Source organism: Neofelis nebulosa, chromosome 9, assembly GCF_028018385.1.
Source record: "Neofelis nebulosa isolate mNeoNeb1 chromosome 9, mNeoNeb1.pri, whole genome shotgun sequence".
Taxonomy (NCBI): Eukaryota; Metazoa; Chordata; class Mammalia; order Carnivora; family Felidae; genus Neofelis; species Neofelis nebulosa.
The window spans coordinates 7,250,211-7,276,484 of record NC_080790.1 but is presented as its reverse complement, the minus strand read 5'-3'; the positions used below and the strand labels follow the sequence as shown (position 1 = coordinate 7,276,484).

Below are 26,274 nucleotides of genomic sequence, written 5' to 3'. Positions count from 1 at the left end.
ACTATCTCCCTTCCTGTTGCCCCAGGTAATTAGGCTCGGTTCCCAAATTTGTATGTCCCACAGAGCAAAATAAAAGCCCTCCAGCCAACTAGATCCAATCTCCTTGAAGGTACTTCAGAAATCTCCTTTAAGGGAGGGGAGGGAGGAGGGAGAAAGAAGGAGGGAGAGGGAGAGAGACAAATGTGTAGGATCTTGCCCCCATCCTTCCAAACACATATAATATTCTCCCTAAGAAGAATTACCGGTGAGTACTATTTTCTACATCTTGTGAGATCTCTAGCAGTCTTGTTACTCCCTTATAGATTGCCCTGGGTAGCCGGACAGCCCCTTTACTCAACTGGGTAGCTGGACAGCCCCTTTATCCAACTGGGTAGTTGGACAGCTCCTTTACCCAAGTGGGTAGTTGGACAGCCCCTTCATCCAACTCTAGCGACGTGATTTGATTGTTGTTTCTGGGTTATCGAAAGGAAAATAGAGAGACTGTAGACACGGGATCCCCTTGGGAGGTTGCTAAGTAATCCAGGTGGATTCCAGAGGGGATGGGGAGAAATGTGGTTTCAAGTATGACTGACAGGATGTAATGACTGACTGCAGACGTGGAGAAAGGAAAGAGTCGAGGAATCTGAGGTTTCTGGATAGGAAGAAACGGGGTGCATGGTATTTACGAAGGAAGAAAACATGGAGAGAGAGCTGAATGAAAGACGAAACTCTTTCCGCCATGCTGATTGTGAGATACCGTAAAGACACCCCAGTAGTGTCCAACAGGCAACTGTATGTATGAATAGACGGGTCTGACCCTCACTAGACAAGTCTGGGCTGCAGATATAAATTTGGGCGGCGTCATCATCATATAGATGGTAATTAAAGCCTTGAGAGAAGATGAGATCACCCAGTGAAGGCATATGGAGCAAGGTGAGGTTTTTAACTTAACAGTAAAATTCACTGAATAATGGACTATCTGCATGCAGAGTTAATCACCCCTGAGAAAAGCCTTGTTATTTGGTTGATGTGGACAAACTCAAAGGCACTATCATCATTTACTGGAGGCATTTTATTTAATCAAAGGGCCTAGTACCGATGATGGTGATGAAGACAACGAAACAATGATAACTAGCATTGAGTTCTTACTATGTGCCAGGCACTGTGGTGAGTGCTTTTCGTGGACTGCTCATTACTGGAAGTGGTTACAACTCTGTGAGGTAGATATTATTATTATTAGCTCCGCTTCACCAGTGATGAAACAGAGGCAAAGAAAATTTAATAATTTACTCAAGGTCACATATAAGTGGCATAGCCAGGATTCAAACCCAGGAGTCTGGTTCTAAATCTATGCTCTTAAAATCACTCTACACACGGATTAAACCTAATGCTATTGTTTAGAATATACATATAGGGGGTGCCTGGGTGGCTCGGTCGGTTAAGCGTCCAGCTTCGGATCAGGTCATGATCTCGCGGTCCGTGAGTTCCAACCCCGCATCGGGCTCTGTGTTGACAGCTCAGAGCCCGGAGCCTGCTTCGGATTCTGTGTCTCCCTCTCTCTCTGCCCCTCCCCTGCTCCTGCTGTCTCTCTCTCCACCTCAAAAAAAATAAATAAACATTTAAAAAAAAATAGAATATATATATAAAGCAAGAGAGATATTAACACGCTAATGATTTTGGCACATCCTCTATTTAATGAGAAAGGCTTACACACAATGCCCTAATTTACTCATTAACTACAAAACACTGTAAATTATCTTGAAAACTGTAAATACTGGCCATCTACTGACAGGTTTTCCTAATAGTTTTGTTTTCAATTTATCTTATAAACACAGACAACCTGTATTTTAGCTTTTGACGGCACCAATGTATGCGTCGGGGTAACTACTAGTAACCATATTCGCCAACATCAAGGTCTTCTGTTCATCTTCTCTCTTAGAAATGCAAAATACTTAATACCACTACTCAGGTACTTAAGTGTTACTTTTCATCTTCAAAGCATTCTACTCACAGTAGATAATCAATTTTCCAACACACCGAGTAAGGTAAATACCATTATTTCACTTATATAAAGCAAGAAACCCAGGAGATGAGCCACCGGCCCAGGGAGGGTTACAGTTCAGAATTGGAACCCAGGCTACCCAATCTTTCCGTTCTCTTCCTCAATTGAAGCCTCCTTGACAAATTCAAGATATCCAAAGGCTGTCCCCCCCCCACCTCCCCCCCGTTCGCACAGATAATCAGCAAAGACATCATCGTACGAGAGGCCCGGCTTACCTCAAAAGATCTGAGAGAGTAACTGTCTCTCTCTGCCACAGCAGTGACAGGTAGCAGAAGGCAAGTGTCCTCGGCACCGTCATCTTTACGACCCCCTTCTCCTTTCGTAGTGAATATTCCACTCCATCAAGAGATCCAGAACAGATGGAAGCTGTTTCTTAAGAGATAAATGGAGATTTTTTTTTTTTAAGAGCAAATAACTATTTGGACAGCCAAAGAAGAAAAACCACAAAAAAATCCGAAGAGGCATTTTCAATATCTTAAAATCAAATTATCATTGATACGATCTTTGCAAAGAGCAACTGGCAAAAAAGAGCAATGATGGTTTAGAGAAAATTGGCTAAAAAGGTTAACAATTGTTGGTTCTTTATGGGAGTGGGATGGGCTGAGATTCTAAAGAGGGACTTGACCTGCCTGAATGTTTTCATAGTGAACTGGAACAATTTTTCAGATAAGTAAAAGGAAAAACAATTACAGAGCAGAGCAAAGCAAAGCAAACAGTGTGGAAGTGCTTTGGTCCAGGCCCCAAGCTACGTGTCCCTTTTGTGTGAGGGGCTCTCCGCAATACCAGCCAGGACAGCACCTCCGCCCACTCCCATCCTCCAGGCACCCTTCCCCACAGGAATTTATCTGTCCTCGCTCCTTCCTTCAACACTCCCTCGTCTCATTCTTTGTGCCCCTGTTCTAGGTCCGGGGAATGAACAGTGAACAGGGTCGCACATCACTTGGAACTTAACATTCTAGCAACGGGAGACGGTTATTAAGGAGAAAAAAAAAAAAATGCAACTGACAGACGGTGGTAAGGGCCACACAGGAAAATGGCAATGCAGGGGCATACAAAGTGATGGGAAGACAAGAGACAGGTGCTACTTTACATGGATGGTGGAAGAAACCTCTGGGGGAAGGTGGCATCTGAGCGGCGACGTGAATACATTCAGACAGGAAGTCTTGAGGAGCTCAGGAAGAACACTGCGTTCATCAGCAGGAGTGAACTCAAAGGAGCAGCAAGGAAGCCAGTGTGGCGAGAGCACCCCGCGTGAAGGGAAAGTGGTAGGAAATGATAAGGAAGAAAGCGATAGGGGCACCTGGGTGGCTCAGCTGGTGAAGTGCCTGGCTCTTGATTTTGGCTCAGGTCATGATGATCTCACGGTTTTTGAGTTCGAGCCCCCTATCGGGGTTCCACGCTGTCAGGAGCGGATTCTCTGTCTCCCTCTCTCTCTGCCCCTCCCCTGCTTGATCTCGCTCTCTCTCTCTCTCTCTCAAAATAAATAAATATACACTTAAAAATATTTTTTTAAATATCACGCAGGGCTTGATAGGTCACGTTTTGTATTTTGGACATTATTCTGAGTATTATGAGGAGTTTCTGGAGAGTTTCAAACAGAAAAACCACCTGATCCCATTCATGTGTCTAAAAAGCTCTCTCCGGCTGCCGTACGAAGAACGGAGCTGTCGGAGGGCAGGAGTGGACACAGGTCACACCAGCCAGGACAGAGATGACGGGCACTTGGGCTGGGACAACAGCACGGCAGGTGGTGAGAAGTGGTGGGAATCCGGACATATTTTGAAGGCAGAGTCAGAAGAATTTGTTGATGGACTGAACACGAAGTATGAGAGAAAAAGAGAAGACAAGGATGATTCTCAGAGTTTGGGCCTGAGCAACAGGAGAACGGAAATGCCATCTACTGAGACAAGGAAGGCGGCAGAAGTGCAAGTTTGATGAAAGAAAATTAAGGTTTCAGAATTACACGTGTTAAATGAAGGCCCTACTAACTGCACAAATGGAGATGTTGAGTAGGCAGATGAGCATAAAAATCTGTAGTTCAGAGAAGAACCTCGAGAGAGAAATTTCCGAGCCGTCATGATGCAGCTGGTGTTTAAAGCTGGAAGGAGGGTAAGTAGAAAGCAGGACTAAGAACGACCCCCCAAAACCCCACTTTCTTGGATAAAACTCTCCAAATTACTCCTCAAAATCCTTTTTTCCAGCTCCTATAAATCCTCTCCTCATAGCATTTATCAGTAACTGAACTTTTTAATGAATGTGTGCATTTATTTTCCAGCTCCTCCCACTACAATCTAAGCAGGTGGCTGACCTTGCTTGTCACCGGGTCCCCAGGGCCTCGAGCAGGCCCTAGCACAAAGGAGGAACCCAATAACTATTTGGTGGCAAACAGGCCAGCAGTTCAAGACTGTCATCCTAGTGAAATGATTTTTAGAACATGCAAAGACTCAAGGTCAGGGCACGTTGTGGCAGGACCGTCTATAATATGAAGCAAATTAAAAACCATCGGGGCGCCTGGGTGGCTTGGTCGGTTAAGCGTCCGACTTCGGCTCGGGTCATGATCTCACGGTCCGTGAGTTCGAGCCCCACGTCGGGCTCTGTGCTGACAGCTCAGAGACTGGAGCCTGCTTCCGATTCTGTGTCTCCCTCTCTCTCAGGCCCTCCCCCATTCATGCTCTGCCTCTCTCTGTCTCAAAAATAAATGAACGTTTAAAAAAAAAAAAAAAATTGAAAAAACCACCTAAGTGACGCGAATAGAAATTTAATTCCAGGCAATGGAATACTGCATGCCAATTTACTTAATGCTTCTGTCGATGGTTCTCAAGGTAGAGTCCCTAGACCAGCTGTTGGGCAGCTCAGTCAGTTAAGTGCTCGACTCTTGATTTCAGCCCAAGTCGTATCTCCCGGTTCATGAGTTCGAGCCCTGCCTCCGGTTCTGTGCTGACAGGGCGGTGTCTGCTTGGGATGCTCTCTCTCTCCTCTCTCTCTCTCTCTCTCTCTCCCCTACCCCGTTGCTCTCGCTCTCAAAATAAAATAAACTTAAAAATATATATATTTTTAATAAATAAAGTTTATTTAGTTTTGAGAGAGAAAAAGAGCTCATGAGCGGGGGAGAGGTCGAGAGAGAGAGAGAATCCCAAGTGGACTCTGCACCGTCAGCATGGAGCCCGATGTGGGGCTCGAACTCACGAACCATGAGATCATGACCTGAGCCAAAGTTAAGAGTCGACGCTTAACCGACTGAGCCACCTAGGTGCCCCAGCAATAAAACTGTAAAAGCTGGAAAGCATATGGACAGGTGATTACTGCCCTGGCAGCGTCGAGAAAGCTGGATTCAAAACCAGCCATAGGGAAACCATAAACCGATGTAACTTTTCCCTGGGGACCTCTAAAGAAAGCTCCAGAATCGGTTAAATCTTGGAAACCGGGTGAAGGTAGGTCTAACACCAGAAAGATTACTTGAAAGTCTGATTGAGAAGCAGTCAGACGCTCAGAGTCATACGCCAACCCCATCTGGCAAATGCCTGCGCCTTCCCAATCTGGGCGGAAAATTGTGAAGTTTCTTCTCTGGAAAGAGTAAAATGAAGGGTCTCTGGAATAGGGCATATACCAGTCATACATACAGTTGAGAGCAGGATATTATGAAAAACAGCAGGATGAAGTGCAAGTGTACATATTGAGTACTGAGACAGCCCCCGCCCCCACCCCACATTCCTCTCAGGCCTTCTTCCCACCCAGTTCCTAGAACAGCCAGGATTACACCCTCAAACAGATGACTCAAAGAGATTTCTCTTGAAAATCCTATCAGCTCAGGGGGAAAAGATTTAAAGATCATAATGCTGGAGGCCCGCTAAGAAAATAATCCAGCTAGATCACGCACAGTGCGACTAGCAAAACTCACTATGGATACGAGGCTTTCACTCAATTTTTCAGTCTCTTTAAAAAAAATTTTTTTTAATGTTCTTATTTATTATTTGAGAGAGAGAGAGAGAGAGAGCAAGCAGGGGAGGGGCAGAGAGAGAGAGAGAGAGAGAGATACAGAATCTGAAGCAGGCTCCAAGCTTTGACTGTCAGCACAGAGCCCCATGTGGGGCTCGAACTCATGAACCGTGAGATCATAACCTGAGACAAAGCCGGGTACTTAACCGACTGAGCCACCCAGGCGCCCCTTTCAGTCTCCATTCTTAAGAAGACCAGCCACGTTAGCCTCATAAATATTTGAGGAAAACCTGGAATACAAGAAGCAGAGGACAAAACAAGTCAAGGTCAAATATTATCACTTATCATATCAATATCCTCAGGAAAATAAGAAAAGATGCTCCACAAAAACAAGGGAGTAAACCAGGAAAGATGAAATAGGGTCAAGGAAGTACGGAACTTAACAAAAGGTGAGAGCATCTTCAGGATGGTGGTAAAGAGATCCCAAAGACAGCCATGCCATACGTTTAGGGATATTTCATTGTAGATTAGGGTGGGTCAGAAGCTCCACCAAGACTTCTTCTGAAGAGGAAATTGGTAGAATATCTAAGAAATTGAGAGATTTTCAGAACTTGGAGGAAGTGTGGAGATACACTAATAATAAATTATAGATTAGTAGTAAGTAAATAGAAAACTAAGCAAGTGACAAGACAATTATCAACTCGGAGAAAACCAAAGGGTCTATGAAAAGTATAATCATAGCAAGTTACATAGCTCACACTAAATGCTGGGCTAGGAAAAAATTATAATCGTATTGGAAGACAGAGAAAAAGAAATGCACGATCGTGCGCTGGTGACTACATGGGGAAGGTACAGCGAGAGAGCCGTGAAAGAGCCAAGATTTATCTTCTGTAGTTGGAATTTAACAGCTAACGTCCAAAAGCAGAAATCAAGATGTCATACTATAAGCATATGGTATAGAGATATGGAGGTCACAGGGGCGCCTGGGTGGCTCAGTCGGTGAAGCATCTGACTTCGGCTCAGATCATAATTTCACGGTTGGTGAGTTCAAGCCCCCCATCGGGCTCTGTGCTGACAGCTCAAAGCCTGGAGCCTACTTCAAATTCTGTGACTCCCTCTCTCTCTGCCCCTCCCCTGCTCACGCACTCTCTCTCTCTCTCAAAAATAAACTTTTTTTTTTTTTTGCAATATGGAGGTTGCAGAAGAGCTGAAAATGAATGTCTCTTGGGAACAGCACATGTAGGGGAATAACAGACTACAATTTTTTTCATATCAAGCATTATAAATCTATTTGAATTACATGCATATAGAATTTTGATTAAAAATTTAAAGAATGTAGAAATAGTTTACACTTTCACAAAAACAAAATACTACATCTCCCTTTCTCCCTATGTATACATGAATAAAAAACTTTCTGGAATGATCTACAGCAAAGTAGTTTGGTTTTGGATGGCACAATAACTGATGATTTTCTTTGTGACGCTCTGTATTTCATAGTTGTGAAATAAAGGTTGTATTAGTAGTCACTTTACATGTAGAAACTAAAATAAAGCTCTAAGGATCACCATTTACTAAAAGCAAACACCAAAACAAAAACTCTTAACATAGAGAAACAATCTGGGGCACCTAGGTGGCTCAGTCGGTTAAACGTCCTACTTCAGCTCGGGTCATGATCCCACAGTTCGTAAGTTCGAGCCCCACATCGGGCTCTGTGCTGACAGCTCAGAGCCTGGAGCCTGCTTCACATTCTGTATCTCCCTCTCTCTCTGCCCCTCCCCTGCTCGTGCTCTGTCTCTCTCTCAAAAGTAAATAATGAACATTAAAAAAATTGTTTTTTAAATAAAAAAGACATAGGGAAACAATCATGGTACTCTAAAAGGCTTAGATGACTTCAGACCTAGTCCTGGGGACAGTGGAGTTCAGGCCCCACTTCCACAATCCCTAACACCAGACGATTTGGAAGCAATCTCCCAAAGAACTCTGTCAGCACACATCAAGATTCTAGGAATCTACAATAAGAGCCTGGTCCGTTCTCTGAGGTCTGTTTTCCACCATGTTTATTTTATTATTATTATTATTATTTTTTTAGTGTAGTGTAGAAACAATTAAAATCATGAATAAATGTGTTGGGGAAGGTCTATACCTGTTACCTTAAATATACTCCTTATCTATTTTAAATTATGGAATTAAATCAGAAAGTGAAACTCACACACGATACGATAAATTTTGCTTCAGTCTATGATTAGAAGTCGGATATATCATCTTTGACTCTTACCAATCTTATCACTTCGCTAAGATCTATCATTTCTCTGCTGCAACTTTTCTTTGGAAATTCTGAGCCCACACGTACATGATCTTTATTGAGCTTCGTTCTTTCCGGATCCACTCATTGTTCAACACCCTTTAAAAATGACACAAAGGGGCGCCTGGGTGGCTCAGGCGTCCTACTCTTAATTTTGGCTCAGGTCATGATCTCACAGTTTTGTGAGTTCGACCCCTGCATCAGGCTCTGCGCTGACACTGAGGCGCCTGCTTAAGATTTTCCCTCTCTCTCTGCCCCTACCCCACTCATGCTCTGTCTCTCTCAAAATAAATAAATAAATAAATAAATAAATAAATAAATAAACAAACAAACAAACAAACTTAAAAATTTTTAATAAATAAAAATCACATAAAAATATTCATGTGGAGACAATGTACCTTTTTAAAAAACTGCCCTAAGATTTCATTTAATTTACCTTTCTCCTAGCCATATGATTTACCAAGTCATTGCTTCTTGCTAGGCCACATTCCTTTTCTTGAAATACAAAAAGATTGGACTAAATTATTTTTTTAAGTTTTATTTTATTTTGAGAGAGAGAGTGAGAGAGCGAGGGAGCGAGAGCGGGGGAGTGAAAGACAGAGAGAGGGAGAGAGAATCCCAAGCAGACTCTGCACTGTCAGCACGGAGCTCGATTGGGGGCTTGAACTCACGAACTGTGAGATCATGACCTGAACCGAAGTCAGATGCTTAACTGACTGAGCCACCCAGGTGCCCCTGGACTAAAATTTTTTTTTTATATTTATTTATTTTTGAGAGAGAGAGAGAGAGAGAGCGAGTGAGCTGGGGAGGGGCAGAAGGAGGGGGAGACACAGAATCTGAAGCAAGCTGCAGGCTCTGAGCTATCAACACAGAGCCCTACACGGGGCTTGAACTCACGGACTGTGAGATCATGACCTGAGCTGAAGTCGGGAGCTTCACTGACTGAGCCACCCAGGTGCCCCTGAACTAAATTATTTTTAGGGTACATTACCAGCTTTAAAATTCTAGGTAGTCTGATTCTCACTTTTACCTGATTGGGATGCTTTGCTGATGGGGAAAGGCTTCTGAGCAAGGCCATCAGGCTGAGACTCTGTTCCACTTTCAACAAAAGAAGGGCAGCTGAAGTCACTCAGCAGCTCAGGCTCGCTCTCCCAGTCTGAATGACTTTGGTTATCTTCTAATACCTATTTGCAAAATAATATACATAAAATTATTACACAGGAACTGAAAATGCAGTTAATTCCCACGAGCTTAACCAAGTCCTGCCCATCTGGAACACCGAAGGCAAACTACTCCAGAGAACTGCAACCATGTGCCAGGTTCCGAAGACCAAACGACCTCACCCTCCACCAGGTGTCCCCTAGCGGCTCCTGGCGGGGCTCCCGGAGAAGGGCTGCAGACGAGGCTAAGCAAGGAAACAGGTTGCCAGCAGACACGCAGGCTTCCTTCTCCCTGTGACCAACATCTCCCTTGCAGCTCTAGCAGCTACACCACTGGGCGCGTCCATAATGACCCCACGCACAATGCTGGCTTATCTTCACTGAGCCCACCTGGGAATTTTCGCTTTGCATCTACGAGAATGCCATTTCTCCTCCCTGGACTGTCCTTTCTTCTCTACCTCTCCAATCTGTTATTTACTCTATCATGCTGTCTCCCGACCAATTCTTCTTCCGAAGAGTTCTTGACTCCCTGAATTCCTGTGGCACTTTACTACTTATAACACTTAACTGACAAGGATACACTATCTCAGACGGTTGTTTAATTTTTCACACACGTATTGTTGAAATGTGGCTGGCTACAAAAAGGCCTCATCAGCTGACATTACCTTGGGGACACTGGTCACACTCAAAAGGCCACATTATCAGTTGTGCAGACCAAGAGACTCAATCTTAGGAAGAAGAGGTAAGACTCATGTTAAGGACACTCACAAGACAATAAAGTAAAATCAACCAATCAATCAATCAATCAATCAATCAGGGATGAGATGCTTGTGTCCTCTGTTAGTATTTCCCCTCTCTACAGGCAAGCATGAGACAAGGTACACAATGAAACTGGCAGATAAGCATGGACTCACTGAGAAAACCAAAGCAATCAGAAGACAATGTCCACAATCGTATGCAGGCGACCATCTGCCAGGAACTTGACTCTCTATCTGATTCTTCTGGCAAACTATCCAAGCTCCCATCTAAAAAGGCAGCTTCTCCCTCTGGGCACCCAATTCCACCCCATCTACTCAAAGATTATCCCTCATTTCTACTGTCTCTCTCTCCATTGAAAATTTCTTCTCTCCTGTATCATTCCTATCAGTACACAAATACGCTATCATTTATCCCACTTAAAAACACACACACACACACACACACACACACACACACACACACCCCTTTCCTGGATTCCATCTACAACATAAATTCTTTACACTTTGCAGCTAAATGTCTTGGAAGAGTTATCCAGACTCACTGTCTCCAATTTCTCTCTTCCAAGTCTATCTTACACCTCATTCTTGTCATTTTTAAACATCTTTTTTTTGAGGGAGGGAGGGGCAGAGGGAAGAGGGAGAGAGAGTGGAGCCTGATGTGAGGCTCGATCCACGACCATGAGATCATGACCTGACCAAAACCAAGAGTCCGCCACTTAACTTACCGAGCCACCCAGGCACCCCTGAAGATTTTATTTTTGAGTAATCTCTCCACCCAACGTGGTGCTTGAACTCACAACCCCAAGACCAAGAGCTGCATACTCCACAGACTGAGCCAGCCAGGAACCCCTTTTATACGGCATTCTAATCAAACTTGTGGTCCCGCTACTCTACTCATCAATTTTTTGCCCTCTTCCTTCCTGGCCAGGCAGCAGTATTTCTCACAGTTGATCACTCCCCTCTTCTTGAAACTCTTTGTTCTTTCATTTCCAGAATGCCCCCTCACTCTCCAACCTTCCTCCTAATTTACCAGTTCGTCCTCAGACTTCTTTGTTGATGTTGCTTTTATCCCAAACATCTTAACCCTAGAGCGGGCCAGAGCTCAGTCCTTGGTTCCTTTCTCTGTCTTTACTCCTCGATGATATCATCTGGTCTTGTGGTTTTAAATACTACCTACTATATTGTTTTTGATTCCAAAATGCTCTTCCCTTCCCCATGTTTTAATATCCCTGGCATCAGGGTGTTTCTTACCACCAATGGCATGTCACAGTTTGATTTACAGAATTATTTTCTTTCTCGGGGATATGTAAAATAACGGCGCATCTTCCAAATAATGGCATTTTAGATTTGATGATTGTAATACATATTGAGAACATCCGGGGGAACCTGGGTGGCTCAGTCGTTTGAGCGTCCGGCTTCGGCTCAGGTCATGATCTTGCAGTTTGTGCGTTTGAGCCCCGCGTCGGGCTCTGTGCTGACAGCTCGGAGCCTGGAGCCATCTTTAGATTCTGTGTTCCCCTCTCTCTCCACCCCGCTCCTGCTTGTGCTGTGTCTCTCTCTGTCTTTCAAAAATGAATAAACATTAAAAAAAAAAGAGAGAGAGAACGTCCAAATTTATATCTCCAGCCTAGACCTCTCTTCTGAATTGAAGGCTTATAAATCTAACAGTACCTGCAGTTTCCTCTTGGATGTCTAATAGCTGTCGCAAACGTCACACGTCCCCAACTGAACTACTGATTTTCCTGTTCCACCTGTAATTTCAGTTGACGGTAACTCCTTCCTTCCAACTGCTTAAGCTCCAAACTTAAGTCATCCTTGATGACTCTTCTCTTTCTCTCACACCCCACATCCAATCCATCAGGAAATTCGGTCGACTCTATTCCAGAGTTTATCTAGGATCTTACCACTTATCATTTCCATTGCTACAACTTGATCCCAGCCACCATCAGGTCTTAATCTGGAAGAGGGCTTTTCAAACCTTCGTGTGTGTAAGAAGCACCTAGGAAACGTGTTGAAATGTAGACTCTGACTCAGTAGGTCTGAGTCAGTCCTGAAATTCTGCATTTCTTCCCCTAGATATCCTCATGGCTTACTCTCACCTACGATTCCTCATCAGGGAGGGGTGGCCTTCCCCGATCACTCCATCTCAAATAGCACCCTTTCCTGCCACCCCCTTTGGTATTTCCCTTACCCTGATTTATGCAATTGCTTGTTTGCTTTTTCTGGAAGTTTTAAGTCGCTTATCTTGCCCAAGATCACACAAGTCACAAGTAGTGAAGCCAGGATTCAGATGCACTCCTCTTACTATTCTTGGCACAGTCACATTCGAAGCATGAAGCAATTACTGAATATTTGAGGAGACTAAGCTTCTCACTTAAAAGTACTTGGTCCTTTTTCCTTTCAAAATCGAGTATATTCAAAATAGGTATACTCTTCAGTAAAAATTATACACCAACTTGCATATCAGGTTAAAATTCTGCATACACTTATTTACTCACCAAGAAGATTTTACTGTGAAGAGAATATTACTTTAGACTTTAGACAGGTGTTTAGTCAAGTTAACAAAAGTTTTTACAATATCTATTTTTTTATGTTTGTTTATTTTCGAGAGGGAGAGAGCACGAGCGGGGGAGGGGCAGAGACAGAGGGAGACAGAGAAACGAAAGCAGGTTCTGTGCTATCAGCGCAAAGCCTGACACATGGGGTTTGAACCCACAAACTGTGAGATCATGACCTGAGCCGAGATCAAGAGTTGGGTGCCACCCAGGCACCCTAAACCTTTTTAAATACCTTAAGTTAAAGCAAACCGTAAGAGAGTCTTAAGGACTGAGAACCAACTAAGGTAGATGGGGGGTGGGGGGGAGGGGAAAGTGGGCGATGGGCAGGGAGGAGGGGACTTGTTGGGATGAGCACTGGGTGTCGTATGGAAACCAATTTGACAATAAATTATATTTTTAAAAAATCAGAAATAAATAAATATCTTAAGTTCCCCTAAACATATTAAAATGTCAGAGAGAATTCCAGGTTCTGATTCAAATTTTCTATGTAGTAGATAAAACCCCAGTGTACAAATATAACCAACAAATACTTTAGTTGTGTAATTCTAAAGATCAGGTTCTTAATAGTCTGGATGGTTCTTTCTTTTCTCTTTCAAAGTGTCACCATAGAACCACATAGTATCTTTTGCTTTTCTTGAGAAGCATCTGCCTCCTGAATCAAGAGAAGATAATGTTCCATAACTCTATCATTAAAAAGTATTGTCCGGGGACACATGAGTGGCTCAGTTAGTTAAGCATCTGACTCTTGATCTCAGCTCAGGTCATGATCTGATGGTTCATGAGTTCGAGCCCCACATCAGGCTCTGCTCTGACAGTGCGGAACATGTTTGGGATTCCCTCTCTTCCTCTCTCTCTGCCCCTCCCCTGCTCGTGCCCACTCCCCTCTCTCTCTCTCTCTCTCTCAAAAATAAATGACCATTAAAAAAAAAAAAGTATTGTCTGTTCATGTCTCCTAAGGCAAGGGAAATAAAAGCAAAAATGAACTATTAGGACCTCATCAAGATAAAAAGCTTCTGCACAGCAAAGGAAATAATCAACAAAACTATAAGGCAACCTACAGAATGGGAGAAGATATTTGCAGGTGACATATCAGATAAAGGGCTAGTATCCAAAATCTATAAAGAACTTTCCAAACTCAACACCCAAAAAACAAATAATCCCGTGAAGAAATGGGCAGAAGACATGAATAGACATTTTTCCAAAGAAGACATCCAGATGGCAAACAGACACATGAAAAGATGCCCAACATCGCTCATCATTAGGGAAATACAAATCAAATTTCTTAAAAGAAATTGCTTAAACTTCTACTTAGAACTTAACTACAAATTTCTTTGTTTCAACTAGTCAGATAAGAAATCCAAATTAATTCCAATGTCTAGATCAGTGACCTTGTCCTTCTGGACTATAACAGAAACATCTTCACTGACGATTCTCTGACAAACATCATAAATCCAGATGAGGCTGAACCTGTTTTCATCTCTACCTCATACTAGAAATGTCTTTTAATCCTGCGTTTCAGACTTGTGACTTACCGTAACTTTTCTTCTACAAACTGGGTTTTTACAATAGGCCTGCTTGCTCTTCTGAAGGTAGCGCTTCCAAAAATTATGTAGAACTTCATTCTAAGGTAGAAGGGAAGTGAGTGGTAATTCAGGTCACGCCAAACACACCGGTACATCTCTACCACATGTACTTCACATACTGCCCTCCATTCAAACGTGTTCTTACCTTCCTTACCTACTTTCTTGAAAAAGAACGATCATCACAAAATCTGTGTATCAGTATATGGCAGGTATACGGCAAACACTGAATAAATTCTTCATTATCTTTGATCTCAGAGAAAGAAGAGACTAATTCTGTAAAGGTCACCTAGTTGACCCCCTCCTTTCACAGGTTAAGTAAATTAAGAATCAGAGAGGGGCACCTGGGAGGCCCAAGTTGGTGAAGCATCCGACTTCGGCTCAGGTCATGATCTCACGGTTCGTGGGTTCGAGCCCCGCGTCGGACTCTGTGCTGACAGCTCGGAGCCTGGAGCCTGCTTCCAATTCTGGGTCTCCCTCTCTCTCTGCCCCTTCCCGCTCGCATTCTGACTCTCTCTCAAAAATAAATAAACATTAAAAAAATTAAAAAAGAAAAAAAGAATGAGAGAAAGCAAGCAACTTCTACGTGACTACACTTCTGGTTAGAAGCAGAGCGGCTATTGGGTCCAGGCAGAAGTAAAATAAAACAGGACAAACAAAACAAAACAACTTCTCTTTTATTCAGCACCTACTAGGCATGAGGCATCCGTTAGCTCTGATACAACACTGCAAGACAGCCATTATCTCCATTTTACCGCTACAGAAACTGAGTAAATTGGCCAAGATGACCCAACCACTAAGTGGAAAAACCATGAATAGGACTTGGAGTCAGTTTTGATTCCAGAGCCTGTGTTCTTAGAGTGATGCCGTTCCTATGCCATTTAAATGGTCAGGTCTAACGGGTTATGCTCATTGGCTAATTTCAGACAAACTGTTTTCAGGATTAACCCCAATGAAGTGGGTAGAAAACTATATAGGAGTAAACCCTACTGTATCTATTTGGTATAACTATATGCAACTATAAATTGAAAGCATTTATACAGAGGATGGCTTGAAAGAAACCAGATTCCCAAACCCCCAGACTACCAGCAATCTTCCCTAATTTAATGACCGCCATGGATGCCATCTGGTCTCTCGTGTTTTTGGATTTGTAATTCCTATAATACTTTTCAGGGTAGGCCCAGGGTCCTTTTAGGCTACAAACTGATCTAGAGGGCATTCTTTTTGGCTTGCCTCAAACACTGGTTTGAACAGCGAAGGCTCCTCTACAAATCCTTCCTTGGTGACTTCAGTCCACATTGATCTTTCTCCCTTCTCTTTTTGCCCTTAATGTCATTTATGAGCACAGCATTCTATCGTTTCATTTTTTTTTTTAAGTTTCATTCTTTTTTTAAAGTTTATTTATTTTGAGAGAGAAAGAGAGTGCAAGCAGGGGAAGGGCAGAGACAGAGGGAGAGAGGGAATCCCAAGCAGGCTCAGAGCCCAAGGTGGGGCTTGATCTCACAAACCAAACCGTGAGATCATGACCCGAGCTGAAATCAAGCGAGTCGGGTGCTCGATCGACTGAGCCACCCAGGCGTCCCTCCACCATTTCATGTTTACTCATGCCACATGGGTGACACGCTCTCTCCAACTAGGCTGCATCTCTTAGTACCTGGTTTCCAGTAACGGGCACGAAGCAAGTGTATAATAACTGCTTGTTGCTAAATAACTGGCTTTTTAAAGAATTCCTGAAATGGCTTCAACCAGATGAAGAAACGTGAAATTCACGTAACCGTAGGGATTGTGGTACTCTGGAGGAACAGCAGGTCCAAGTGTGGTCCCAGGACCATCAGTGTCACCTGGGAACTTGTAAGAAATGCAAATTCCGGGGGCACCTCGTGGGGTTCTGCACTTGGGATTCTCTCTCTCCCCCTCTCTGCCCTTCCCCCACTTGTGTGCATTCTCTCTCTCTCTCTCTCTCTCTCTCAAAATAAATAAATAAACATTAAAAAGAAAAAAGAAAAGAAAAGAAATGCAAATTTTGGGCCCTACTCCAGACCTACTGAATTGGAAACGCTAGAATGAGGTTCGGCAGTCTGTGTTTTAATCAGCCTTCCAGGTGATTCTGGTACGCATTCAAGTTTGAGAAGCACTGTTTTAATGCATCACTCCCCAAAATGCATTCTGAAACTCAAGTCCTGACAGATACACACACTAGAGGATTTTCTCAAATTGTGAATGCCACAGACTACTTCCCCTTGGAAATTAAACAATCACGTAACACAGAGAAGGCACCAAAAAGTCTGCAAGGTTATTTGTTTTACTTTATTTAACCCAATGTTTCCTAAATGCTGAAACTAAATATGTTTATATTTAAATATATTAATATTTAATATTGAAGACTAAAACCTTTCCTTTTAAGTTTATTTATTTGAGAGAGACAGAGACAGTGCAAGTGGGGGAGGGGCAGAGAGCGAGGGACAGAGAGAATCCCAAGCAAGCTCTGCACTGTCAGTGCAGAGCCCGACGTGGAGCTTGAACTCACAAAACCACGAGATCATGACCTGAGCCAAAACCAAGAGTCAGACGCTCGACTGACTGAGCCACCCAGGTGCCTCTGAAGACTAAAACCTTTTTTATTTTCTTTTGGATGCATTGCTTATTTATGTTCTGTAGAGCACACTTTGGAAATTATTGGCCTAATAAAAAGATTAAAGAAAAAACATCAGAAAAAATGATTCTTTCAGTAGCCCTAGTGTCATTACTGATAGCCCTACTTTTCTCCATAGTTTCCCTCCAAATCCTACTGTTATTCAAACGAAGCATAAAGCTAGCCTCTAGACACAAATGGACTCACCTTTAGTTCTGGGCCCACTCCAAGGGTCTTTAAGGCTTCCGCTTGTTGATAAAGTATGTGCTGAAAACCTTCACACACATACCAATCCCAGCCTCTCTCTAAACAACAAATAACATGCTTCAGACATGTGCACTCCTATTTACTACAGGCTACCACATAATTACAACTAGGTTTTACACATTACAGCTGGAATTTTTTTGTATACCTGAGTAGGAATACTCTCTCGTTTCCAATCTGGCAAATACGTACTAAGTGCTAAAGCTAAACCCCGTTTTTATAATTCATCAGATTTTAAATATTTTAAGTTATCTACAATTTTTCTGAAATACTCATGGAAAAGGCAGAAAAACGAATAGTCAACATATTAAAAAATGAAATAAGCTTTAAAAGTATATACTGAACCCCAAAAGGTACTGTACTGGACAATACCCGGCAGAATCCGAAAGGAAAGAATGTTCGACACTCAGCCTTGGCTTCTCCAGGCCTCTGTCCCGGTCACAAAGGGAACGGTGGGTATTTGGAGAATGAATGAACAAAAGCCAAGATGCGAAGGTCTAGGAGTACAGAGAGTGCACTAAGAACATTCTAAGAAAATACAGTGCTCGATGGCATTCTGCTTTTCTGGAGACAGTTACAGGTTGCAGGGAGAAAATGGAAGCAAGGAAACAAATACTTCCTGAACCCTGCCTTGGCACCAGGTATGTGCTGAATATTTGAAATATATTATTTTCTTTAATGCTCAAAACAACCCTAAGAGATTGTGAAGAAATCTGCCTCCACAGCAGACAGAGCTACATGTTTAAACAGAACTACCAGTTAAAGAAAATATTAAAATCGGTTAAGACCCTAATGTTTTACTCCTCTCTGCTGGACAAATATCCCAACTCTATGGAAAACATGTTATCGGCACCTTATACACATAGTTTATGAAGTCTGTTACTAGGACTCCAGGCTCCCCTCTCCCCGCAGGATGTCACAGGACTCCTACTCCCCACCCTGTTGACTAACCCAATTTCTGGAAAGGGTCTTGGGTTGTATATGAGTAAGAGAGAAAGCCTCTAATTTTGATGCATTCTGAAACTGAGGGGGTTTAAGCTCTTAAAGCTGAACACGTGCGCATTCTTACAAAATGGTAAAGTCGTATTTAAATTCTGAGTTCCTATTTTATAGAACAAATGGTATTCCCATTCTCATTTTACTGATGAAGAAACTATGTTGGGTCAAAGAAGCTGAATAGAAGACACTTGACACCTAATTTGAAGCATTTAAATCTCCTGCAGCAATTTAAGTTTAAACTATACATATTTTTTTTTTTTTTAAGTAGGCTTCATGCCCAGCATAGAGCTCAGTGTGGGGCTTGAACTCACAACCCTGAGATCAAGACCTGAGCTGAGATCCAGAGTCGGACCCTTAACTGATGGAGCCATCCAGGCACCCCTAAACTATACACTTTATCTACTTAAGTAAAATACAGATTAATCAAGTTTTATTGTAATAAAATTTAACTAAAATTAATCAGCTTTTAGCCTAATAAAAAGTCACTATTTTTCAACATTTTTTATTTATTTTTGGGACAGAGAGAGACAGAGCATGAACGGGGGAGGGGCAGAGAGAGAGGGAGACACAGAATCGGAAACAGGCTCCAGGCTCCGAGCCATCAGCCCAGAGCCTGACGCGGGGCTCGAACTCACGGACCGCGAGATCGTGACCTGGCTGAAGTCGGACGCTTAACCGACTGCGCCACCCAGGCGCCCCAAAACAGTCACTATTAAAGGTAAAACAGAAACATGAGTTAGCATTTAGGCATTCTGTCTGTTATTCATCTAAGAATATCAATGTATTTCATATAGACGTTTCACGAATATTTACACATCTACATTTCATGGGTGTGTGTCCTTAAAGCTACCTTACAACAGTGTACAAGAATCCACTGTTACCATTAGCCTGGTTTCATATTGGAGAATCTGGCCCTGGGTAGTCACAGAAATAAAAAGCATCAGACTTGGGGCACTCAGGTGGCTCAGGGGGTCAAGTGTCTGACTGTTGATTTCAGCTCAGGTCATGATCTCACAGTTGGTGGGATTCAGCCACCTGTCGGGCTCTGTGCTGACAGTGTGGAGCCTGCTTGGGATTCTCTCTCTCTCCCTCTCTCTGCCCCTCCCCTGCTCGTAAGCGCACACACTCGCTCTCTCTCACTCTCTGTCTCAAAATAAATAAATAAATTTAAAAAAATTAAAGCATCAGACTTTACCTCAGATTCTTCTCAGTAATGGTTAATTATATATACTCACTAGATTAATGAAATAGGTCACCTTTCAATGCACACCCATGTTGAGACTATTTTAAGGAAAATGATGTTCCTATTTTAGAAGGGTGTGTTCAAAATTCAGCGTGAGAAATGGATTTCTAAAAGATGGATATTATGTTTAACTCACCTATCCTGACAATTTCATAGTTGAGTCATTTCAGAAAATAAGCATTTCTCTTTAAAAGCACAGAAAATCATATTCACAATACATGACATAGAACAGAGAAACATATGCCAACAGATAAGAAGAAATACACTCCATTATCCTTTTTTGCACAATAGTTCCTCCACTGGTTACCCCTGTCAGAATGGCTAACATTAACAACTCAGGCAACAACAGATGTTGGCGAGGATGTGGAGAGAGAGGATCTCTTTTGCATTGTTGGTGGCAATGCAAGCTGGTGCAGCCACTCTGGAAAACAGGATGGAGGTTCCTCAAAAAAACTAAAAATAGAACTGCCCTACGACCCAGCAATCGCACTACTAGGCGTTTATCCAAGGGATACGGGTGTGCTGTTTCGAAGGGACACATGTACCCCTATGTTTATAGCAGCGCTATCAACAATAGCCAAAGTATGGAAAGAGCCCAGATGTCCATCGATGGATGAATGGATAAAGAAGGTGTGGTCTGTATATACAATGGAGTATGACTCGGCAATCAAAGAGGATGAAATCTTGCCATTTGCAACTACGTGGATGGAACTGGAGGGTATTATGCTGAGTGAAATTAGTCAGTCAGAGAAAGACAAACATCATATGACCTCACTCCTATGAGGACTTTAAGAGACAAAACAGGAACATAAGGGAAGGGAAACAAAAATAATATAAAAACAGGGAGGGGGACAAAACGGAAGAGACTCATAAATATGGAGGACAAACAGGGTTACTGGAGGGGTTGTGGGAGGGGGGATGGGCTAAATGGGTCAGGGGCATTAAGGAATCTACTCCTGAAATCATTGCTTCACTATATGCTAACTAACTTGGATGTAAATTTAAAAAAAAAAAATTAAAAAATAAAAAATAAAGTTAAAAAAAAAATAGCTGCTCCACTGGAAAACCAACTCACAACAATAAGGATAAAAACAGGATATGCTTTTAAGACATTTACTTCCGATTTTACCATCAACAATTACCCACTTTAATTCCACTTTGGACGAGCCATTTACAACTCTGGCAACTTGTCTAAAATCCATTTAAAATTCCATCCCACATCTCTAAGCACATATGAAGAAAGGGCTTACCAAGTTTTCTTTTTCTTTTAAGTCCCCGGTTGATGGCTTGTATTTTAGTATTAGGAATAGCCCCAGTGTTTATGACTTCCTTTGATCTCTGCAGGAAACAGACAGACCATGAAAAAGATGGTTTTACATCTCCCTAAATGTATTTCCAAGCATCTCTGGGAAGCATAATGAACCAAACTGGGAGCGCCAGGACCCAGGACAGTAACATTTCGGGAAAATTATGTCAACTGTAAGATTTTGGTTAACCTTTATGTTGCTTTTTCATTCCAGATTTTTTCACTACTTAAAACAGTACCTGGAACACAATAAACGCTAAATAAAAGTCTGTCCAATTAATAAACTTTTATTTTAAATCACTTTCTAATTTTTTCAAATGAAACCTAAAGTCAAACTTCCTTTTCTCCTCCATCCAAACACGCTCTGGAATGAAGAGAGCTGTATTTGTTGTAACCAGCAATGCCTACACTGCATACAGATTTGTTTCATCCTGCTGTTCTACGTGTTTGAATAATACAGCTTTCATTTCTGAAATTATAAAAGTACTACTTTTTATTTTTACTCAAACGTACAGAATTTTAGCGTGATAAATAGTGAGTAGCATAAATGGTGAGTATAACTCATCCCATAGTCTTCGACTCCAAGTGCTCTCAAGGGCTGGTACCTAAGATTCTGCCTTTCTCACAACCAAAACATAAAAGCATTAAGTCTTAATCATGGGAGAAAGGTGAAGATTTTTAACCAAAAGGCAACATTTATATATGTCTCTAAACTTAGAGATTGGAATGAAGTTTATCGGCAGCCTTCACTAAGAGTAAAAGGAACACCTTTAACGATAGGATTTGGGGAATGTATTTCCTGTAGTCAGAGAAACCACATTCGAAGCAGTATTAGTGGACTGGGTTGGCCACACTGAAAACAAAGATCCACCAGAATACATACCAAAGCAGTTACCCTACAAAGACAGGTCCAACTTATAAGAAGTAGGCAGGGAGGAGCGCCTGGGTCGCTCTGTCTGTTAAGGGCAAGCGTCTGACTTAAGCTCAGGTTATGATCTCACGGGTTCCTGCGTATGAGCCGAGCCCCGCGTCGGGCTCTGGGCCGACGGCTCAGAGCCTGGGGCCCGCTTCGGATTCTGTGTCTCCCTCTCTCTCTGCCCCTCCCCCGCGCATGCTCTGTCTCTCTCTCTCAAATAAACATTAAAACAAAACAAAACAAAACAATGCTACGTTCTTGACAAGTTACTCTACACAGGTTGTCTTTCAAATGTAGAACTAGATGGTGTAGAGGTTATTAGGATCTTTCAAGTTAAAGTAACTACAGGTTTTATCAGACAGAATCAAATAGGAACATTATTAAAGACAGAAATAAAAGACGCAATTAGTTTAATGGAGTTTAATTTCTACGAAAATAGCACGCTGACTTCATCTGCCAGTGACGAACTGTCCAATTAGATGCAATCTTCTTTCGCTGTGTTGACATTTGCACGGCCACTGCAGAAACAACGGTGAGTAAAACTGCTAGTGCCTTCCGTGCACCCGAGCAAAGAGTATCACACTGCATCTGTTTAAAGTGAATGAGTTGACGTGTTCACATCCGTATATGCATGTGTAACTACACGCAGAGATACACGTATAAACATCTTCACAAAACCATCGCCACCACCAAGATAATAACACGTATCCACCCCCTCCCCAAATTTCACTGAGCTAGCATTTTTTTTAGCTGTTCCATGTGACTTAAATGGGAAGCAGGCATAAGAACTTCAGCTGCATACTGGAAAACAATGATTGCTTCAAGAAAAGCTCTTGAGGGGGCGCCTGGGTGGCGCAGTCGGTTAAGCGTCCGACTTCAGCCAGGTCACGATCTCACGGTCCGTGAGTTCGAGCCCCGCGTCAGGCTCTGGGCTGATGGCTCGGAGCCTGGAGCCTGTTTCCGATTCTGTGTCTCCCTCTCTCTCTGCCCCTCCCCCGTTCATGCTCTGTCTCTCTCTGTCCCAAAATAAATTAAAAATGTTGAAAAAAAAATTTAAAAAAAAAAAAAAAAAAAAAAAAAAAAAGAAAAGCTCTTGAGGGGGCGCCTGGGTGGTTCAGTCGGTTAAGCGTCCGACTCTTGGTTTCAGCTCAGGTCATGATCTCACGGTCTGTGGGTACGAGCCGTGCATCGGGCTCTGCGCGGACAGTGAGGAGCCTACTTGGGGTTCTCTCTCTTCCTCTCTCTCTGCTCCTCCCGTGCTTGCTTTCTCTCTCTCTCAAAATAAAAACATAAACTTAAACAAAAAGAAAAAAGAAAAGCTCTTGGGTGAGCTACAAGGTAAATTAGCCACCTTCCTCAAGGGAAAAAGTTTTTTTTAGTTGCTTTACAGATTTTGCCCAAGTTTTTAGCTGTTTAAGGTAGGAAGATAAATCCGGTCCCTGTTCCTCCATCTTGGCCCAAAGCAGAAGTCTACACGGTTACTTTTCTCGGTCTCAAATCTGCCTTTCTTAAGTCTATATGGTGAAGGTCATATTTGCTCCTCCCCAGCTCTGTGGACTTGAAGCAAATCCTCTTCCCGAGAGGAGTCCTGGCACGTTTGGCCTGTCCAGGGGCAGACTGCCCACACCTTTGATCATTTTGGTTACAGTGGCCCGAACGTGTGGTAACTAGAACAGGACGTTGCACTCACAGTGTGAAGAGGCCTCACTGACCAACGTTACACAGGACAGCATGACGGTCTCTAGCGTCAGAGGCAGGTGCGATGGGGTAAAAGGAACACTGTAGTCAGAAGACTCGGGTTCACGTCCGGGCTCAACACTTTAGACTTGTGCGACTTGGGCACACTCACTCAGCTCGTGAGCCCCACTTGCCCCATCAGGGACCATAATAGTATATCTCACAGGTGAAAATGAATATTAGGAGAAAATGAAATAGTGGATAAGAAAACACTTTGCAAATCTGTAAGGTATTAAACAGAGGTAAAATGAGAATGAAGCATATTCAATATTCCCAACGGTACTCAGTCTAACATTCCATCTTCCAAACCTCAAAGCTAGAACACATTAAACACTCTTACAGAAGTATTAAGAAGAAATGCGTCACCTTCTAAGTACAATCTTAATTATTTTCCCTTACACAACACAGTCTGAATCATGACATCACTTGTAAATGAGGCCCAACATCATTTCAAAAACCCATCCTAAGTGTGATTTACACGTTCCTTAACTCATGTAGAAGCAGTGAAGATTAACATTCTTGGAATCTGCCCACGGCAGGAGTGACAAAAAGCGATCAATTACTTGGGCACTATGCCACATAACAGGCTAAAACTGCAATTTTCAAAACATTGGCAAACGCATAAATGATGTCTGTTACTTACTTCTGTAACGTTGTGGCAAGAAGTGCAGTAATATTTGCCTTCATCAGTAAGACCCCAAGAGACAGCAGCACACTGAGTGCACCTTTCTTTGAATTCTTTCTATAGGAGCAGATAGAAAAGGGGTTACTATCAAATCATATTCACCACATTGCATTTCTACAAAGAAGGTTCCCTGGATTTTACCCTATAGATTAAAAAAAAATCATAGACAATAAAAAAATATATCAGAGAGATTATCTATAAGAAGAAGAGCCGTTCAGTCTTTTGGACAGTTTGAAATGGAATTAAGTTATTTTTAAAAGTTTCTAAAATATGCAGTGGGGGAGGGGAGAAAAAGAAGAAAAGGTGATGGGGTAAAATGTTAAAAAAGATGAGTAAATAAAACTCCTTGAAAGTGCTGCGAGGAAAAAAGACGACAAGATTAAGATTTAAGAAAAGACTTTAAAAATAGAAATAGGGGCCCCTGGGTGGCTCAGTTGGTTGAGCGTGCCACTTCAGCTCAGGTCATGATCTCAGGGCTCCTGAGTTCAAGCCCGTGGGGCTCTGTGCTGACAGCTCAGAGCCTGGAGCTTGCTCCTGATTCTGTGTCTCCTTCTCGCCCTCTGCCCCTCCCCCACTCGCGCACCGTCTCACTCTCTCAAAAATAAATAAATGTAAAAAAAAAAAAAAAAAAAAAAGAAGAAGAAGAAGAAGAAGAAGAAGAAATAGCAGGCCATTTGCAACGTCCTCCGTGACACCAAAAACACAGATGACAAGAGAACCAGATTTCTATTGGGGTTGTTTCAAGTTCCGATTTATTCATTCAGCAATATAAGGAGTATTACCCATGCACGTCCTAGGCATTTAACTAGGTGCTGGGGATTCAGTGGTGAGCAAAACAGGATCCCTACTCATGGCAAATACAGGTTAGTGGTGAGTTGTAATGATCAATTATAATGGTGAGTTAATGATCAATTTCATTCACCTGGCATTTACAGACGTTAACCATCCATCATTCAATAACCATTTATTGAGCATCTATAACGACTAAGCCCGTCTACCACATGGTGCTTCCGTCCATACATACACTGGCACTAAATTCCTGAGCCCCAGCGTTTAGGTCTTTGACCTTGTCGTCGATCTAACTACCGAATGCTCCTTCAGTAGGGCCAAAGGGTGCAGCATTTCATGTGGCGTGTTAGAAATGAACGCCGAAATCATTTCAACAAGTCGGTAAAGTTTGCAATGGCCCCGTACTGAAAAGCGGCATCACCTCGGCGCGGCCCGAACCCGAATTTGGAATCCCTCACCCAGCCGGCGGCGAGGATTCCCAGAGACACCGGCGGGGGTTACGGAGGAGCCGGCGGGTGCCAACCCCGACCCTTCCCACGCCCACCCCGCCAGCAAGGAGAACCCGTGGGTGGCCCCGCCGACAGGGGACGCGCCACGTGGGTGGCCACCGCCACAAGCCCCACAGCTTCGGCCTCCCCCGGAAACACACCCCTACGGACTAACGCCCCGCCCTCCCTTCAGCCGCGACCTCACGGGGCCAGAAACGCCAGCCGCACCCCGGGCCCGCCAGCCCCATCCCTTGCCCCGCCCCGCAGCCTTCCGCCCGCCCTCCTCCCGCCAGCGGCCGCCCCCACGGCCGGTCGGCGTCCTCCAGCCGCTTCCCTCGGCCTCCCTCCCCTCCCGCCCCGCCGTCGCGCCCCCAGGGCGCCCGGCTCCCTCACCGCCTCCTCCAGGTCCATCGCGGCGCCGCGGGGCCCGTTACCCGGGCAGCGAGCGCGGCTTCCGGGAGCGCCGGGCGGAGCCCGCCGGGCGGAAACCGAGACCGCGGCTTTGCATTCCGGGCGCCTGGGGCTGCGGGGAGGTCCCCGCCGGCTCCGGGAGGGAAGCTCCGCCAGCCCCGCGGCCCCCTCCCAGACCGCATTCCTCTCCTAGTCGTCGTAACCCGAGCCGACCGGGAAGAAACGGGGCGGTGCCTCACACCGAGCCGATTCCGTCCCGCTCCGCTCGCGGCAGAACCGTCTTCCCGCTGCGCGCGGCGAGGGAGGCGGTGGCGCGGCCGACGGTCCCCAGCGTGGACTCGGAGCGCTCCCGGGTCTCCGCTCCGCGCTGGCTTTGCACGGGAGAGGCCTGGGGTTCTGGAGGGAAGAACACGTTTTCGCGGTAGACCCGGATTCAATCACCGTTTTCTGTGCCTCAGTTTCCTCCTCT

General features: G+C 43.7%; 1 protein-coding gene across 3 annotated transcripts in view; it reads right to left on the bottom strand.

The window, feature by feature from the left end:
• The window catches only part of TAF1B (TATA-box binding protein associated factor, RNA polymerase I subunit B), a 68,070-nt gene extending 42,154 nt beyond the window's left edge, over positions 1–25,916 (bottom strand). The window contains exons 1-7 of one of the 3 annotated variants that reach the window (XM_058682514.1): positions 25,788–25,916; positions 24,076–24,174; positions 20,724–20,811; positions 17,175–17,272; positions 14,288–14,377; positions 9,310–9,463; positions 2,257–2,413 (exon numbers count right to left, since the gene is read on the bottom strand). In XM_058682514.1, coding sequence (XP_058538497.1) covers positions 2,257–2,413; positions 9,310–9,463; positions 14,288–14,377; positions 17,175–17,272; positions 20,724–20,811; positions 24,076–24,174; positions 25,788–25,805 — 704 coding nt within the window. In that variant the 5' untranslated portion in view covers positions 25,806–25,916. Of the gene's footprint in view, positions 1–2,256; positions 2,414–9,309; positions 9,464–14,287; positions 14,378–17,174; positions 17,273–20,723; positions 20,812–24,075; positions 24,175–25,039; positions 25,150–25,787 lie in introns of those variants that run through there. The other 2 variants (XM_058682512.1, XM_058682516.1) reach the window with 2 other exon arrangements.
• Positions 25,917–26,274: the final 358 nt, after the last annotated feature.